This window comes from Verticillium alfalfae, genomic scaffold (genome assembly GCF_000150825.1).
Source record: "Verticillium alfalfae VaMs.102 supercont1.10 genomic scaffold, whole genome shotgun sequence".
In the NCBI taxonomy this organism is placed as follows: domain Eukaryota; kingdom Fungi; phylum Ascomycota; class Sordariomycetes; order Glomerellales; family Plectosphaerellaceae; genus Verticillium; species Verticillium alfalfae.
Genome location: NW_003315029.1, coordinates 766,724 through 782,172, shown reverse-complemented (window position 1 = coordinate 782,172; position 15,449 = coordinate 766,724). Strand labels below are relative to the sequence as shown.

The 15,449-nt window shown below is 53.5% G+C and overlaps 4 protein-coding genes across 4 annotated transcripts; 3 read left to right on the top strand and 1 right to left on the bottom strand.

Annotated features, from left to right (window-relative positions):
* Window positions 1-3,955: 3,955 nt before the first annotated feature.
* VDBG_07693 (predicted protein) lies at window positions 3,956-5,809 on the top strand (the record flags this gene model as incomplete). Its single annotated transcript, XM_003002188.1, has 3 exons — window positions 3,956-5,395; window positions 5,492-5,640; window positions 5,776-5,809. The coding sequence occupies 3 exons, from the start codon at window positions 3,956-3,958 to the stop codon at window positions 5,807-5,809; spliced, it is 1,623 nt and encodes a 540-aa protein (XP_003002234.1).
* Window positions 5,810-8,633: 2,824 nt separating this feature from the next.
* On the bottom strand, window positions 8,634-9,589 carry VDBG_07692 (trypsin; the record flags this gene model as incomplete). The annotated part of the gene is made up of 3 exons (XM_003002187.1): window positions 8,634-8,943; window positions 9,010-9,209; window positions 9,266-9,589. 3 exons carry the CDS (start codon window positions 9,524-9,526, stop codon window positions 8,634-8,636), a joined length of 771 nt encoding a protein of 256 aa, XP_003002233.1.
* A 1,157-nt stretch (window positions 9,590-10,746) lies between these two features.
* Window positions 10,747-11,336, top strand: VDBG_07691 (conserved hypothetical protein; the record flags this gene model as incomplete). The annotated part of the gene is made up of 2 exons (XM_003002186.1): window positions 10,747-11,128; window positions 11,305-11,336. 2 exons carry the CDS (start codon window positions 10,747-10,749, stop codon window positions 11,334-11,336), a joined length of 414 nt encoding a protein of 137 aa, XP_003002232.1.
* A 1,901-nt stretch (window positions 11,337-13,237) lies between these two features.
* On the top strand, window positions 13,238-15,448 carry VDBG_07690 (conserved hypothetical protein; the record flags this gene model as incomplete). The annotated part of the gene is made up of 2 exons (XM_003002185.1): window positions 13,238-13,868; window positions 13,944-15,448. The coding sequence occupies 2 exons, from the start codon at window positions 13,238-13,240 to the stop codon at window positions 15,446-15,448; spliced, it is 2,136 nt and encodes a 711-aa protein (XP_003002231.1).
* Between the last annotated feature and the right edge of the window lies 1 nt (window position 15,449).

Genomic DNA, 15,449 nt, shown 5'->3' with positions numbered 1-15,449 from the left:
CTCCAAACCCGTCTTCGCAATGGAGGAGCTCAAGCCTCGGCCGCGTGGCTGACGTTTGTCGGACTGGCTGTCAACCCACCACACACGCAAGGTCAGCCGCAAATGTGCACTTGTCCCAAAACAGTAATTATCGAGTTGATGGGGGGTGGACCCTGGCTAAGGCCTTCTGTCGGTCGGTTCCGCGGCATGATTACGAGGCTAAGTGCGCCCCTGATTTTGGATGATGAAATTTTGACTTGCATTGGCAATGCTTGTTGTTGCGTCCTTCAACTCACCACCGTTTGAGCACGAAGACTGGTTGAGCAGGCGATGAGCATCACATTGCTTGATGTCTATGATACGCGCAATCCCGTCGGTGGGATGTCCGGGTGATGCCTTGTGGACCGAAATGCGCTTGACCCGGACCCTGAGTCCAGTTCCATCACGGTGATGTCGTGGCCAGAGGCTTGGAGTCTTACGCACCCTACCTATGCAGGCGATTCCGCCCAGGATACCAGAGGTGGCAGCAGTCAGCGACATCTTTTCAACTGCCGACTTCTTCACGTCAATGCTGCACAGCCCCTGTGGTTCTTGCTGTCAAGTCAGACGTGTTTTTTGGAAAGTGAGATCAAACCCCTCACACGATTTCATCCCGGATCGCAGGGTCAAACAGAAAGGCAATGTGTGACGCATCCGCATCGAGCGAAAAAACATGCTTGACGCAGCAGCTTTCGCGTCCCCATCTCTGACAAGAGCTCGCAATCATCTGCAGAGTGTCGTTGGAGTTTCGCAACCCGCACGAGAAACTTCGCCGGACATCGCTCTCAATGCTGCCGAGGTTATATCTGTGGGTAGCAGTGGCTGCATTGGTAATGTCAAGATAGAGAAAAAGGTCTCAATGATGAGAGGTTGTCAGCATCGCAATACAGTGAACAGGACATAGTCGCCGGCTCAGTTGCCCGTCTGTTCCTCCTCAAGCTGCCATACTTCCTATTACATCGCATTCTTGAGGGCTTTTCGCTGGCGTGGTTGCGTTCGATGCTTCAAAGGATGAAGCAAGAGCCATCCGAGCAAGCACTCGTAGAGCCGTCTCCCAAAATCCTTGTTGGCTGAACCACATTGATGCCGCGACTACCAAAGTACACCGTAAAGACGCATCAGTGACGAAACAAGAAGAAGCTGTCGAGGGGGTACGCAGGGGTTGAGGATCATAGCTGCAACACTGGGTTTGCCTACCGCCAGGCTGGCGTGGGTGGTTCGGCTGGAGTGACCAGGTTGCGTCGTTGGTGCGCCGCTGGGACGGTTCGGTGTGGTGGACCGGGCCTCCTTTGATACCGGGGAGGGATGACAAACAACCATGGGTAAACCTTGATGCGGTGTCAGGGTGGCCAGAGATCTTTGATTAAAAGAAACCAAAGGCTTGAGCTTCCGTGGGGCATGTTTCAGAAGTTACAGAAATGTCCGAAAAGGTAAGCAACTTGGTAGATAATAGGAGGCAAGATTACTGTGAGCCGGTTACACGCGGGGGAGACCCAGTAGAATGTTGCGTGAGGTTGGAACTAAATACGAGTCAGCGAATCGAGTCAACTGGGGCGGATCGAATCCTCCATCATCGTAGCCGGACCTGTAGCCAGCCCTATCCGGACTCTGGTCTATACCGACGGCGGGATTGTCGGGCAAATTAGTGTCAGCCATGCGAGTCAAGCTCTTGTTCAGCATGTGTCCAAGGACTCCCCAGCCCCAGGACTCTGTTCACGGCTGTCCTGGTCATATGTTGCCCTGGATGGCCTGTCTGTCTGGCACGCGTCAGGTCATGAGCGACGATTTCATCAAAAGCCTGACGTGCCAGCACCTTTTGTGTCTGATTCGATCGATGAATTCATAGACGGAACATCGTTGACTGCACATATCCCTGGCGGGCATCGATCCTTCTCCCTGTTCTCTGCCATCGAGTCAGGCGCTCGAAAACGACCAAAGAAAACATCTCGATGACCCAGGGCCCGTGATCATGGTGTTCTTCTCGCCTGCATGGCGTCACGTATGCCAGGAAGCCTGAATCATGGATAATCCTACCTTACCATGGGCAAGCTCGCATCACGTTGCTGTCTGATTTGGACACGGTCATCCCCAGCTCCAGCTGCACAATGTCACTCATTTCAGCTGGCTTGAATGGCTCCTTTGACGCTCAGGTAGATTCGTTGCCATACTCGCAGGAGTAATAGTCCAGAATCCTCCGTCGTACGATTTACCTCGGCCAGGGCACTGTGGATATGTCAAGGAGATTCGATAGGTTCGAACAACCGGTGGCAACTTCCGACAGGACTCGAAATGTCCACGCCAGCCTTTTGTAGGCTGGAATAGTTTTGGACAGTCCTCGGATGTCGAGAAAACCATATTCAGTTCACACAATTGCCAGGTGGATTGGGTCCCGAGATTTGTGAGCATAGACTCATAATACAAGACATCAGCTCACAGCAGCAATAGAAGGTCGGGGATGGATGTGACGACACACATAAGGTATCCGGGGTCAAGGTCAGTTCGGAGAGGTTCGAAAAAGTCAGGCAAGGTGGCGACTTTGTTGGTTCGAGGCTCGACTGTACAACTCCGGCTGGGTGCCTTCATATGATGGGTGGACGCTGCGCTCAGAAAGAGGCCGTCATACCATTTACTGAAAAGCAAGGAGTAGCATTCTGACGACAGACGGGCTCTTGGTTCACTGCGAGAGAGCACCGTGGAAGGAGGAGACGGTACCCACGTAGACCTTGAGTATTTGGGCTGGTTCTGTAGGCTGATCCCAGCCAATGTCAGGTCGGGAGTGAAACCCAAGCCGACAAATATGGTGATGAGGCTATGACACTGACACGCACAGCTTGTCGATGTCCTTTGCAGGAAAATGACCACACGGCGCTTGACTCAATAGAGAGACTCCGCATCAGCCATCGGAGGTCGGAGGTCGGGCTTCTATCAAGTGCCGTTCTGGTGGCTCGTTGGCTAGAAAGCAAAGTCTTGCAAGATACCTGGACACCTGAGCACGACACGGCACCAGGAGCTCGTGGAGATGAAACGCCTGCAGGGAAAGGCATCTTACTCAGTGCTTAGTACAGGTAAAGAGGCTTCGTTAGTCGCCCTTGGGACCACGGAAAATATGGCGCCGCCTGTCCCCGCCGACTGGGCGGTCCACACCTGCCTGCTCCGGTGGATTGGATTGCTTGAATTGCTGGATTGCTGTGCAGGTGCGTTTGGGGGTTGTCCCTGCCAGTTCTGCCTGTTCGCCTGGTCCGTTGGCTTCTGCCGTATTGGTCATTCGGGTGGTTCCTGCCTCGATTGGCTTCCCCCGTGACAACGTGCTCGAGATCGCGACAGAAGCCTAGTCAGGACGGAAAGTCAGGGCCAGAACTGGTGCAGGTGCAGGTGCAGCAGGTGCAGCTCTACCGCCGCTGCCCCAGTTGCGCATACCCCTCGTCGCTCCACTCAGCGTTTCAGTGCAAAGCAGCATCAAGTCACCTCGGCACGGGCAGACGAACAGATACATTAAGCAGGCAGGAAGAAAGAAGCACACACCGTCACTATCACTGTCACCACACCGCACTTTGAATGCAAGCACGCACGATACAGCAGGCCACCTTCAGTACCTGGTTCCCGTGGTCCTCTAGCCTTAGCCTCTCCTTCTCGCGGGAGGCGGAAAGTGCTTTATAGGGGCCCCTCTTCGCTTAGCCTTCCCCCGATGGCCTCCTTCTCGCCCTGTCTTACGCGTCTATTCTTTCCCCTTGCTACCCCCACCGATGCCCCCAACCAGTCCTTAGGCTCATGATCCTAACTCCTTAATCCGATCCATAAGCACAAACGCCAACGCCAACGCCATTATCCGGTACCCAGCTCCATACCATCACCACCATCGCCACAAGCCACCATTTTCCTCACATTGCTTGAACGTTGTTCTCGCACTCTACGGCCTTGGAGGGAAGGTCCTGTCATCATGCCGAAGCGCGTAAGGACTTCCGCGGAGCAGCAGACTCCCGACGAAGGCAACCAAGTTGGCTCGGAACCTGAGCCCACGACCGTGGCCGCACGCACTCGGTCCTCGCGTCGACAGCCTCCCAGATCTTTCAGCAGCACACCCGTTCAGCTTCAGGTCGGGAAATCAACTGCCATGGCGGTTGAGCTTGACGAAGGAGAAGTCTCTGCGAGCGCACGCAAAGAACGTAAACGATTGACCGACAGAGTTGCTCAGCGCGAACATCGCAAACGTCAGAAGCAGTACATCGAAGAGCTCGAGGCCCAGCTCAGTATGCTCAAAGAAGGCGGCCAGTCAGACGTAGCGCAGCTAGCTGCCCGGAATCTTCAGCTGTACGACGAGCTCAAGCAGATGCATGCATTGTGGGATGAAATGGAGCAGCTGCTCTTGCGCCAACGGCAGCTGCGAGTAACGTCTACTGTCAACTTACTTTCTGCGAGACCCGATTCACAGATTGACACGCAGCTTGATAGGCTCGTGGCGCGAGAGGGAGGCCAAACTACCACGGACGAACCGCTGCAACCAGGTCAGGCGAGCCACTACACCGGAAGCCACGACGGGAGTCAGTCGCCGTATGCCGATGCCATCCCAGACGCTGACCCAGACCGGGACAACAGCGACATGTCTCAGGTACAGGATGCGAAAGGCCAAGCCATGTCCACTGCAGCGCAGCATAGCATGTTCATCATGCCAGAGGACCAACATCGGGACCATGAAAGCAGCCGCGCTCGTGATCATTCACACAGCACGGTGGATCATTCAACCTCAACTGTCACTTCGGGCTCTCATCGTCCCTCTCTTCTCAGCTCCGCCGATGATGGCATGGAGTTTGCCTTGGCAACAATGTCCAACGATTCATGGCAACGCGCTCATCAACAACATGTTCCATCACAAACAAGACCCTTCGAACCGACTTGGGAATCCTGGTCTCGTTCTCATGAGGACGTCTCGGGCGACCAGCTCAACCAAAGAACCTTTGTCGCTCGACCGTATCCTACCAATAACTCGTTCGAGGGGGGGACGACACCATACGAAAATCAGACTACGATGCCCAATCCTGAAAATTTGAGCATCCTCGAACTACTAGAGAATTATGTTGGCCAGTGCGTCTCGCCCCTGAGCCTTTGTTTTCCAAACCCCAGCGGTGGTCCGAGGCATCATCAAATTCTACCCCTGGTCACGTCGCCTAATATGCCACAGGACATAAAAGTACAAGCCATGATTGAGCGGACTCGAGTCAATATGCAACATGTCAGGCCGCCAAAACTATCCGACTTCTTATTCGATGACCCTCAGAATACACTTTCCCTCGACCTGAAGATGTTTTTGGAGCCTCTTCGAAGAGCAAGGCGAACTTCCGAGTATCTTGCAGGCTACTGGGTGCTTTATCTTTTGTTCAGGGTAGGCTGCTTACACCACTACCAAGGATCCATTTGGCAGGCCTTTGCGCAGCGAGGCGCTGTTTTCCTGGCTAGTCTTTGCTGATATCTCGGATAGTGGCAAGCTCTACAAACCGAAGAAGCATTTTTGAGCCTCCCAACCTGGTTGCGGCCAACACCACTCCAGCTCAATGTCTTACACCCCCACGCTGCGGACCACATAGCTTGGTCAGTGCCTGAAAGGACTGCCCTTCACACTCCCAGGATGTGCGTATATCTAATGTGGATAACAGGCCCGCTGCCAGAGAAGACTTCATACGAATATCACACACCGCTCCCAACGATATTCACGACATATCGTCAGCATCGGCAAGTTTTTGGTTGTGGATATTGTAACATCAGATCCAATGTTGCTCAGCAGCCCACAGCGCCTTGAGGCAGAAATCACGAATCTGGCAAACTGGAAGCTTGGAGACGGGTTTTACGATCGATATCCACACCTGCGTTCTTGGCAAGTGCCTCAAGGAATTATTTCGGTGCAAGCAAAACAAAATGGTCAATGAGACCACCTTTTTCCCGTCATGCAGAAGGTTCGGAGCATTTTGGAGCATCAGCCCTCCGTGTTTGAAGGTCTGCACAGCTCAATGGTGAGTGGCCTCGTTTATGGCAACCCTTTGACACCAGGTTCACCCGAAAAAAATACTTGGGAATCAAGATGCTCCGGCAACTCATATTTGACACTACCAAGAGTCCGGACGTTTTTGGGTTTTCAGATTGGCAGTGAAGCGGAATGCCAGGTTCAGCGCAGCGTAATCTGAATAATAGATGAGACGAGGTCGGGGAGGGAGTAACACAGCAGCATAGTGTGCTGCTCCAAAGAGGTCCAGCTTTTCACCAGCTTAGCTGCCAATACCCAAGCCTGGGACACCGTCGGTAAGATCCGAACAAACCCGACCCAACCTAATACGAAGGCGCCCCAGCCATTTGACACTTTTGCGCTCACCGCCTGCATGCTTGCTCCAAACTCATTGACCAGTGGCTTCCAGTTACCTGAAGCGTACCCACGTACTCGAGTTTATGACTTTTCGCTATGTCAGGACCCATGCACGCCAAATACATAGCATCCTCGGAGACACATGATCTGCCCTAAAGATTACACGTGTCGCTGACAGCAGTGTACGGCAACCTCGGCACAGTGAGTTTTGTCAGAGAGCTCGCTAAGATTTTTTGCCGCTTACTTGACTTCGGGGGTGACCCTCGTGAATGGGACGCGCGGTCTGGTCTGGGACAAGTGAAAACATCATGAAAGGGCGCATCGGCAGATATATATCACGTATCCGGCCGGACTCGAAAAGTCCGGGAGTTGAATCCGGGCGCTTCGCCCGGAAACTGCGTCCGAGTCGCGCAAGTCCGGGAATCCAACTAGGGCCAGGGGCCGAGCTAGGTGGGTCACTATATCGCGCCAGGACTAGTGCTGCGAGCTTGGATTGTCCTTTTTGGCATTGTTCCACGCGGTTCGTAGTGCAAAGACCGAACGAAGCATGGTGCTGTCAAGTCCATGGGTGCCTTCCGCCTTCCTTGACCGACGAAGCACCGCTGCCTCGAAGCCGCGGCACGGTTTCGAGGCAGCTGATGTTCCCTTTCTCTGCTGACGGTGCCGGTTCGAGCATCATGCTAGGACTTTATCGGCGGCTGGAACGAGGGGCGGTATTCGCGTCGTCTTCGTGCAGGAGAAAACAGGTAGAGGCAGGACTGAAGACCCGGGTATCCGGGGGACGACCTGACGTTTTCTTTACTGAAGCTGCTTTAACAAGGTAGGGACAACCTGAGGGCTTGTGAAATAAGATCCGACATGCGCAACAGATATTGTTGCTGGCTGTACTGTCAGTTGTAGCGTCAGCTACACGCAACATCTATCTCGTATGGACAGCTCCAAGTCTTCTTATGTCTTTTTATGTCTTTTTATGAAGATGGATCCTCGAAAGCCCACAGTCGTCAAAGGCGCCGCGTTGTTATTACATGCTGACTTGACCTGACACTGGTCAAATTATGCGTTGACTGACATGCGAAAGAATCGATTCCACATGTTTGAACCACCGGAAGGCCCTTTATGCGTAGGGTACGCAATCGAATACGTAGGCGGTCGTATTAAGGTTGTGGGAAAGGCACGTCGGGCTCGAAAGTTACATAGGCAACGAACGAAAACTATATGTGTCCTGTTCGAACTCTCTTGTTAGCCGTAGACCTGCCAGTCCTTTGGGTCAGGATACCATTCAAGGGGTTGGTCTGACGATAAATGATAGAGATTGTCATGTTTGCGTCTCGTGCCTTCGGCTCCGCTTTCAAATACGAGGCGTCCAGGCGGTGACGAAATGCAAATCGACAAATCGAAAAAGATGTTGTCTTGGTAGTCCCTGATAGTTCTGTGTTGTCGCTCCATGGGCTAGAGTTTCTGCGGTGCAGTGATCGTAGTGGTATGGCTTGGCAAGTTGGCCTGAATGTAGCTTCATTGCTTGTTTAATGATGAAGGAGTAACATCTTGATTGACTGGAAGAAAGTAGGTTACACAGAAGGGACCTCCGTAGTCTGACTTGGTCGCCGAAACATGCTGTTGATTGTCGAGGGGCGGTCCAGTCAGCTGCGTCAGTCAGCTGACAAAGTTTGTTGGCATCAGCCGTGTCGGCTTTCAACGAGTTACGGCTCCGCGGACTTGGCAGGGGAGGGACTCGATCCACTGCCTGCCACCTTTCCTACTTCATTCATGGATGAGCTCAATGTCCGGTTCTCTTGTCGGGTGTACTCAAACATGGGAACAAAGGCAACCGGTTGTCTTCCACTCTGACACCTATGCTTCGATCTGACAATAGGCCGAGGTATTGTCAAGTGGATTCTAAGTGCCACGGGGAATAAAAGAGGGCCTAATCGCGCTTGGTCCAAGTGGCATGTCGACGATTTTATGGGCACTGGTTTGATTCATTGCCAAGCGGTTCCCGAGAGAAGCAAGCCCCGCTATTCCCGCTGCTATCCAAAGTGTCCTTTCTCTCACGTCCTATCTCCTACTCCCCGTGAATCGTCTCCCATCATCTTCTGACCGGCTCTCCCCTATCAGGCATCTCTGCATGATACTTTCACCATCTATCTCTCCACCGTTTGTGGATCTTCATCCCGTCTCTCATCGATCCGCTGCCCCTTCGAATCGATCTCCTGTCCGGTCACTCAATCGTGCCGGATCTCAGCGGTGGCTGGTCCTCATCAACCCTTTAAAGGTACTGGTTGATGAAGGTGCGGGCGGCGCCAACGCGGGCGTAAACACCGGGAGCGTTGGGAGCAGCGCAGCCCTCACCCCAAGAGACAACACCGACGAGAGTCCTGGAGCTGGCCTCGATGATGGGGCCGCCGGAGTCACCCTGGCAGGAGTCCTTGCCACCGGCAGCGAAGCCGGCGCAGATCATGTTCGTGGTGACGGCAGAGGTGCCGTAGTAGGAGCGGCAGGTGGCGCGGGAGATGATGGGGACATCAACCTTCCTCAGGGCGGTGGGGAGGGTGCTGCCGCCGGACGAGGTGGTTCCCCTTGAGTTGCGTGTCAGCTATCCTGAGAAACCATTCGGTGAAGACCCGGGGGATCACAAGACTTACCAGCCAGCGGTGGTGGTGAGAGTGTTGGCGGCGGGGTCCGAGTTGGCGGCGGCCAGGGTGGCGTAGCTGATGGTGGAGCTCGTGGGGATGGGAGTAGCGAGCTTCCAGATGGCGAAGTCGTTGTCGTACCTCGAGGCAACGTAGCCGGGGTTAACGACGATCGAGGAAACACGGACAAGAGTGCCACCGGAGCTGCGGTTCTGCTCGAGTATCAGTATACTGGGCATGTGTGATGGCTGGATCAGGGTTCACATACCAGGCTGCCGGCGCGGACAGTCACGGAGGAAGCGCTGACGCCGGTGCTGCAGTGAGCAGCGGTCAGAACGGTGTTGGCGTTCAGAAGAGATCCGCCGCAGAAGTGGGAACCGCTCCTCTGCAGGGAGACGATGAAGGGGAAGTCTCCAGCGCTGGCAGCAACGCCGCCAACGATCTGAAGCTCCTCCTGGGGGGCAGGGACGGGCGAGCCGAAGGCGACGGCGGCGAAGCCAAGAGCGGCGACGAGAGTCTTAAAAACCATGATGAAGAAGCGAGCCGGGTGAGGAGCTACCGAGAGATAGTTGGATACTGGACTGAGGGGACTGAAGTAGGATGAGATGAGATGAAGGAAAACGATGACATGGACGACGATGGCTTCGCCATCTTTATAGTTACAAACTTCACGTCAACTCGCGATGCCCCTATTTTGTAACCTTCCATTTTAGTGCTTGGAAAATCATGGCACAAAACGAACCGCTGCGGCATGTCCTTCCAGATAGGGACTATCACGGCAGTCCTATGGACTCTATCCACAAGTCTTCTGCAGGAATGAGACCTTCCGTATGAGGTCTGAACTTCCAGAACATGTGAAAGTTCCGAGGGCGCTTGCGGAGGGCTGTGTGTCTAGCTCCGACGAGCGTGGGCGACACACGTCTTGCTCGCCTACTAGAGAGCGAGTTCTCTTTCGTGTCCAAGTTGACATGACCGCTCGAGTAGGTGTTTCACCTGTGAGAGATACGATCTTATACTGCCCGCAGAGAAGTACTGCAATATTCTATTCTGACATAAACCTCTGATTTCTCTCCGCATACCATGGCGTTGATGGTGACTTTCAACAAGAACGGGACGATAGATGACACCGGGCCACCCACATACCGATCGATCACATCAGCGGGGGTTCCATAAAGGTCCTCACGGCGCTAGTTTCTATGTACAGACAAGGCTCTGCTGCCGACGATCATCTGTGGGGGGAACTAATGTAGATCATCTATGAGGCGTCGAAGACTAAAGCTTGTTCTTTCAATACCACCTTCTACGAACGGACAGGCTAGCTACAGCCAACCGTTTGGTAGGGGCGATAGATTAGTCTGCATAGCACCATGAGTGTTGTCGCTTGCGTGACGCGACTGATCGTTACTGATTGGGACCAACGTTGACGGCGAATCATCAACGGGGACAAGTGCCGAGATATCGGGCTCTCCCGCATACGCTAAAGCTAAATCGGGCAGTTGCGATTAATTACCCCACGTTCATAAGATGGTATCTTCAGCTACGGAGGATTGCCCTGCTGTGAGCAGATCGCTCGGTCGATTTCTCATCTAGGCAGGCGGATCTGACGGAGCGCCGCGGAGAGTAGTTGCTGGCCGCTGACCGCAGCCTTCGCAGCGTCATTCGTCCCAATTAGAAGTACAGTAAACCTGCTCTCGTTGGCAAATCTGCGGATTCTCGCGACGCTCTCTCCGTCTTTGAAACATGAGACAAATGTCCCCAGCGCTTAAGCAGTTCCTGCTCATTTCTGGCGCTTTCATCGGTCTCTGGATCGTGTGGTCGGCCTTCTTCAACGCCGCCATGGACACTCTTGACTTCCCTTTTTCGATCGAACTGGGCGGCGCGTCCATCGCCCAGGCTGCCGGAGGTGCCGAGGAGCCGGTACAGGCCAAGACTGGCTCTGAGGCTGCGATATTCACCCTGAAAGACGGTCGCCTCTCTTCGGGCGACTTCATCCTGGCACGCTATGCCTCCGAAGACAGAAGCTTTCTTCCCAAGCCTGTCCTGTGGTTCAAGAAGACCGACGGCGACGCCCCCAAAGTTCAGCGAGTGACTGCCAAGGAAAACGAGGGCTCTTTTCAATTGATCTTCTCAGGTGTGTGGCACCTCTGCAAGAATTGCCTACGATGCGCTTATTGATGCGTTCGTGACTGATGATTTCTCAGGTGCTGGTCTGATCGTTGAAGGCGGTCGAATATTCGCTGACCTTTCCGGGAGTAAGTAGTAAAGCGGATGTGTGCTAAGTCTATAGCTGACATATTGATTACGCAGACGATGAGTCCAAGTTGGTCGCCAAAGATTGAATCTAGGAGGCATGATCGCGGAAGGGAGGGAAGAATGCAAATTTATGATGAAGGCTTTATGCCAATTACTCAGGCAACTCCACATTTCCAACAATGTAACAATGCAATTCGGCTGCTGAATTTTTTCTTTGAATATAATTGTACTAGGCATCTTCATGGGTGACCTTCACCAGCAACGATAATGAGGAAGACGTTCAGGCGGTGCTTTAACAACAGAAACGATGATATCGATATCGCTCAGTGCTTTCGGAACCCTGAAAATGATTCTATGGAGCCCCTGGAAAATATTCCATACTCCGGAACTGTAGTTGTGTAGTTCGCTGGACGAATTCTTTCAGGGTGATAAGGCCACGCCAGATTGTTCTTCGTCTCCATCCTCATGGTTGGGGGTCTCTTGTTGAAGGGTTATAATCTTACGTACCACCTTCAACAGTCACATACGACCATACCTACTGGAGAACTCGGGATCCCGTCCGCTCTCCCATAGATAAGCCAGTAAGGGTCGGACTAGTAGTTGGGTGGGTGACCACCAGCGAACCCCTGATGTTGTATGTTTTTGATGTAATTTTGCTATTCCACTCTCATTTAGTGTGATAATTGGCGTAGGAATTGACTGTTGTGGGACTGTTGTGGGCCTGTGCAGGCAGAGCAATGGAGGTTTGTGACGAGTCGTAACTGAGGATGGCTTAAGACTCAACCTCGAAAAGTTTACGCAGTGATTGATATAACTGCCGAAGAAACACGTTCAGCGGGGCAGGTTACCGCCAGCGGTATGCGTCTCTTGGCATGTTCCATAGGCATCCGGTTGCCAAATTATGCTCTCGTGAGTTTGTACTAGGTAGTCAACGATTCATACCATCGGTGGGCCGCTTCCGGGGCTCGGAAAGCACTTGTAAAGGTCTGGTAGCCGGTAGCATCAACGCAGGCGTTGTCGGCCTTGCTCCCGGTGTTGCGCTCGGAGCCAGTGCCGATTCCGACGGTGCCGATCCTCATCAGCTCCGGCCTCCGAGGAAACAGTGATGGCTGCTGTTAAGATACGTGCACCACCAGAGGCAACAATCATTCCATTTAAACACTTTTTCCATCAGCCGATTTCTATCAGGCTAATTCGAACCTCAAAACTGATCTTTTGGCGTCATAGAGTAGATTAATTGTAACGTACCTTCGCAAAGGGTTACACCAGCCGGCGTTCTTGTGCCTTTGATCACTAGCTAGCTTGTTCGCGATAGCCGGAAGCTGCAATCAGTGAATGTGTGCCATTGGTGGTGGAGCTAAGGATTATCTCTCGAGTGGCTTGGCCACCAAGGTCCTGGTGGACGAACCTAAAGACTTCACAATGGCAAGGGGCTGACTCGTATCTACGATTGAGTTACTTGGTCTCTAAACGAACAGATCAAGACCAACCCTCAATCTCTACTCTTAAGTTTGGCCTTTAAAGCTGCAACCTCTCTTTCTGTCTTTGGATGTTGTGCTACCCCGGAGCAGGCGCCCGGAAAGCACGGGTGAGAAAGCACAGGTAGGAGTTGGACTTTCCGCCAATTTGAATCCCTGCCTGCCGATTACAAGCCGCGCCGAAGTAGCCGGATCGACTCTCAATCTGTCACATTGGCAACCTCAAGCGGTGCGAATGCGACGATATTAAAGTCTCGGCTCGCATATCACTAGTGGTGGTCCCTTGCCTTCGTTTCCGTGTTCGTACGCCTGGGTCACAAGCCCAATCATCCCATCACCGGCTGTCCCGAAGTCCGGGACCGATTCATGAAATGATGAGGTCCATTGAATGAAGTAAGTCTGCTTTAAAGAGTTGGGTGGCTGCTGCTGATTGATCGCCACTATCAACACTTAGAAAACCATTACTTCTCCTATGTTCACCAAGTTGTGCTATCTTGGCCATCTTGACAATGAGACTCCGCGACATTCGCCTCTCCACTGGGCCCCTGGCTCTGATTGTGGCATGGGTTTTAGGGGCCTCAGCGACACTCACAACCCCTGGCCGAAAGCTGAGGGCAAGTCAGACAACGGAACCATGTGCCGCAGTGAGCGCTTCTTGGGCTGAGCAGATTGCTGCCGATCCTGCATGTGAGTGGCAGACCCTTCCGCCCTACTCAAAACGCTCCGTTGACCATGACCTTCAAGCCTTGCCCGTGGTCCCAGCCAAGATAGCTCATAGCTGTCTCCAGTCTGTTCCTCTTGGTCAGCAGGCTGCGCTAGATTACCTTGACTCTATCGCACCTTACCTTGACTGGCAGACCGATCCGACGTACAAGGCAAACCCGCCACCGAACTACTTCTTTCCTCCTCATGACTACTATGCGGCAATGGAAAAAGTACGACAGAAAGTTGCCACAGGACAGTATGACAGCGAATATTCTTTCCAGGACGACTTCTACAGGAGCGTCTTTGGCCCTGCTCATGACTCTCACATGGTCGTATACCCAGATGCCTTAAGTCGAGCTTTTCAGTGGCAACGACAGCGCTCTCTGGTATCCATTAGCGAGGATGGCACCTCGTTGCCGGTAATCAAGGTTTACGGTAAGTGACGTTGCATAGACTATTGCTCAGACTTGAACAGGTACCAAAAAGACGGTGTAATTGACCTGACCGCAGAGGATGTAATCGCATCACCGTCGACTGCTCCTACAGTCACAAAGATAAACGACCAGGACCCAGTCAAGTACCTCGAGGACACCATCTACCAAGTGACGTGGGCCCGCGACCCAGACGCTGCTTACAACAGCATGTTTTATTCGGCTGCTTACTCTGCAGCCGGTCTCAGCTCAGGTTACTTTGCAGGCAGTGGCCGGCTCCGATACGTTTACCAAGGCCCGCAGACTTCCCTCACGTTTGACAACGGAACCAAAGTGACCTTTGAAAACCAGGCGTTGGTCAAGGGTAACATGACGGGAGTAGTTGATGGTCCTAGCTTTTACAAAACGTTCTGCTCCCCACGGGCAACCGACGACTCGTCCGTCGAGACCCAGCTCGTGAGCGACAATTCACAAGCCGCCAGTGCCGACCAGCCAGTAGGCGACGATTACCCTAAGCCTGTACGGGCCTCCGCCGATGGGGTGATCTCTGGGTACTATCTTGAAGGGAATGGTCTCGATGATGTTGCCGTGCTGTCAGTGCTCAACTTTGATCCCGACACATCAGCAGAGTTCCAATCTGTTATGGACGACTTTTTCAAAAGCGCAAAGGCAGCCGGCAAAAAGAAGCTCATCATTGACTTGCAGGCCAACGCCGGCGGCTTCGCCATCCTGGGGTACGAGGTATTTGGCCAGCTCTTCCCGCAGCAGAAGCCACAGGACAACGGCCGCTGGCGAAAAAATCCAGGCTTCGACGCCATTGCACGCTCCTATTCGGAGGCCGTCGCAGGAGTGGATCTGGCGACCACCCCCAGCGACGACATTGTTGTGGCTGCTGAGACGTGGTTCAACTGGAGGCATGACCTCAACACATCCAACCTGAATTTCCAATCTTTAGAGGATAAGTTTGCGGCCCAAATATTCGCCGACACGCCCTACACGTCTCTTATGCGGTGGAATCTTTCGGACCCTCTGGAGGCCAGCAACGCAACTTTTGGCCTCGGGATCGAGTTCAGCGGCTACGGAACCCGGGCCAACATGGAGCCGCCCTTTGCGCCGGAGAACATCGTCATGCTCCACGACGGCACCTGCATGTCTACGTGCTCTACATTAGCCGAGGTCTTGCGTACCCAGGGCGGCGTCAAGTCAATCGCCATCGGCGGCCGGCCCGTCAAGGGTGACATGCAGGCTATCGGCGGCGTCTCAGCCCCACAGGCTATCGTGTTCTTTGACATTCACTTCTATGCACAGCTCGCACTCAAGTTCAAAGTATCTGGTTCAGATCGGGCTGCTCTGGAAAGATACACTCCACTCGCCTTCAATCGCAGCACGGACGGCGTCGTCAATGGCAAGGACGCCATTCTCCCCGAGCACATCGACGACGGTTTGCCGAGCCAGTATGTCTACCGTGCTGCTGACTGTCGGCTGTTCTACACGCAAGAGATGGTTAACGATGTTTCTGCCGTTTGGAGGGCAGCCGCCTCGGCGGCTTTCAATGGTGGGAAATGCGTGGCAGGCGGTCTGTAAG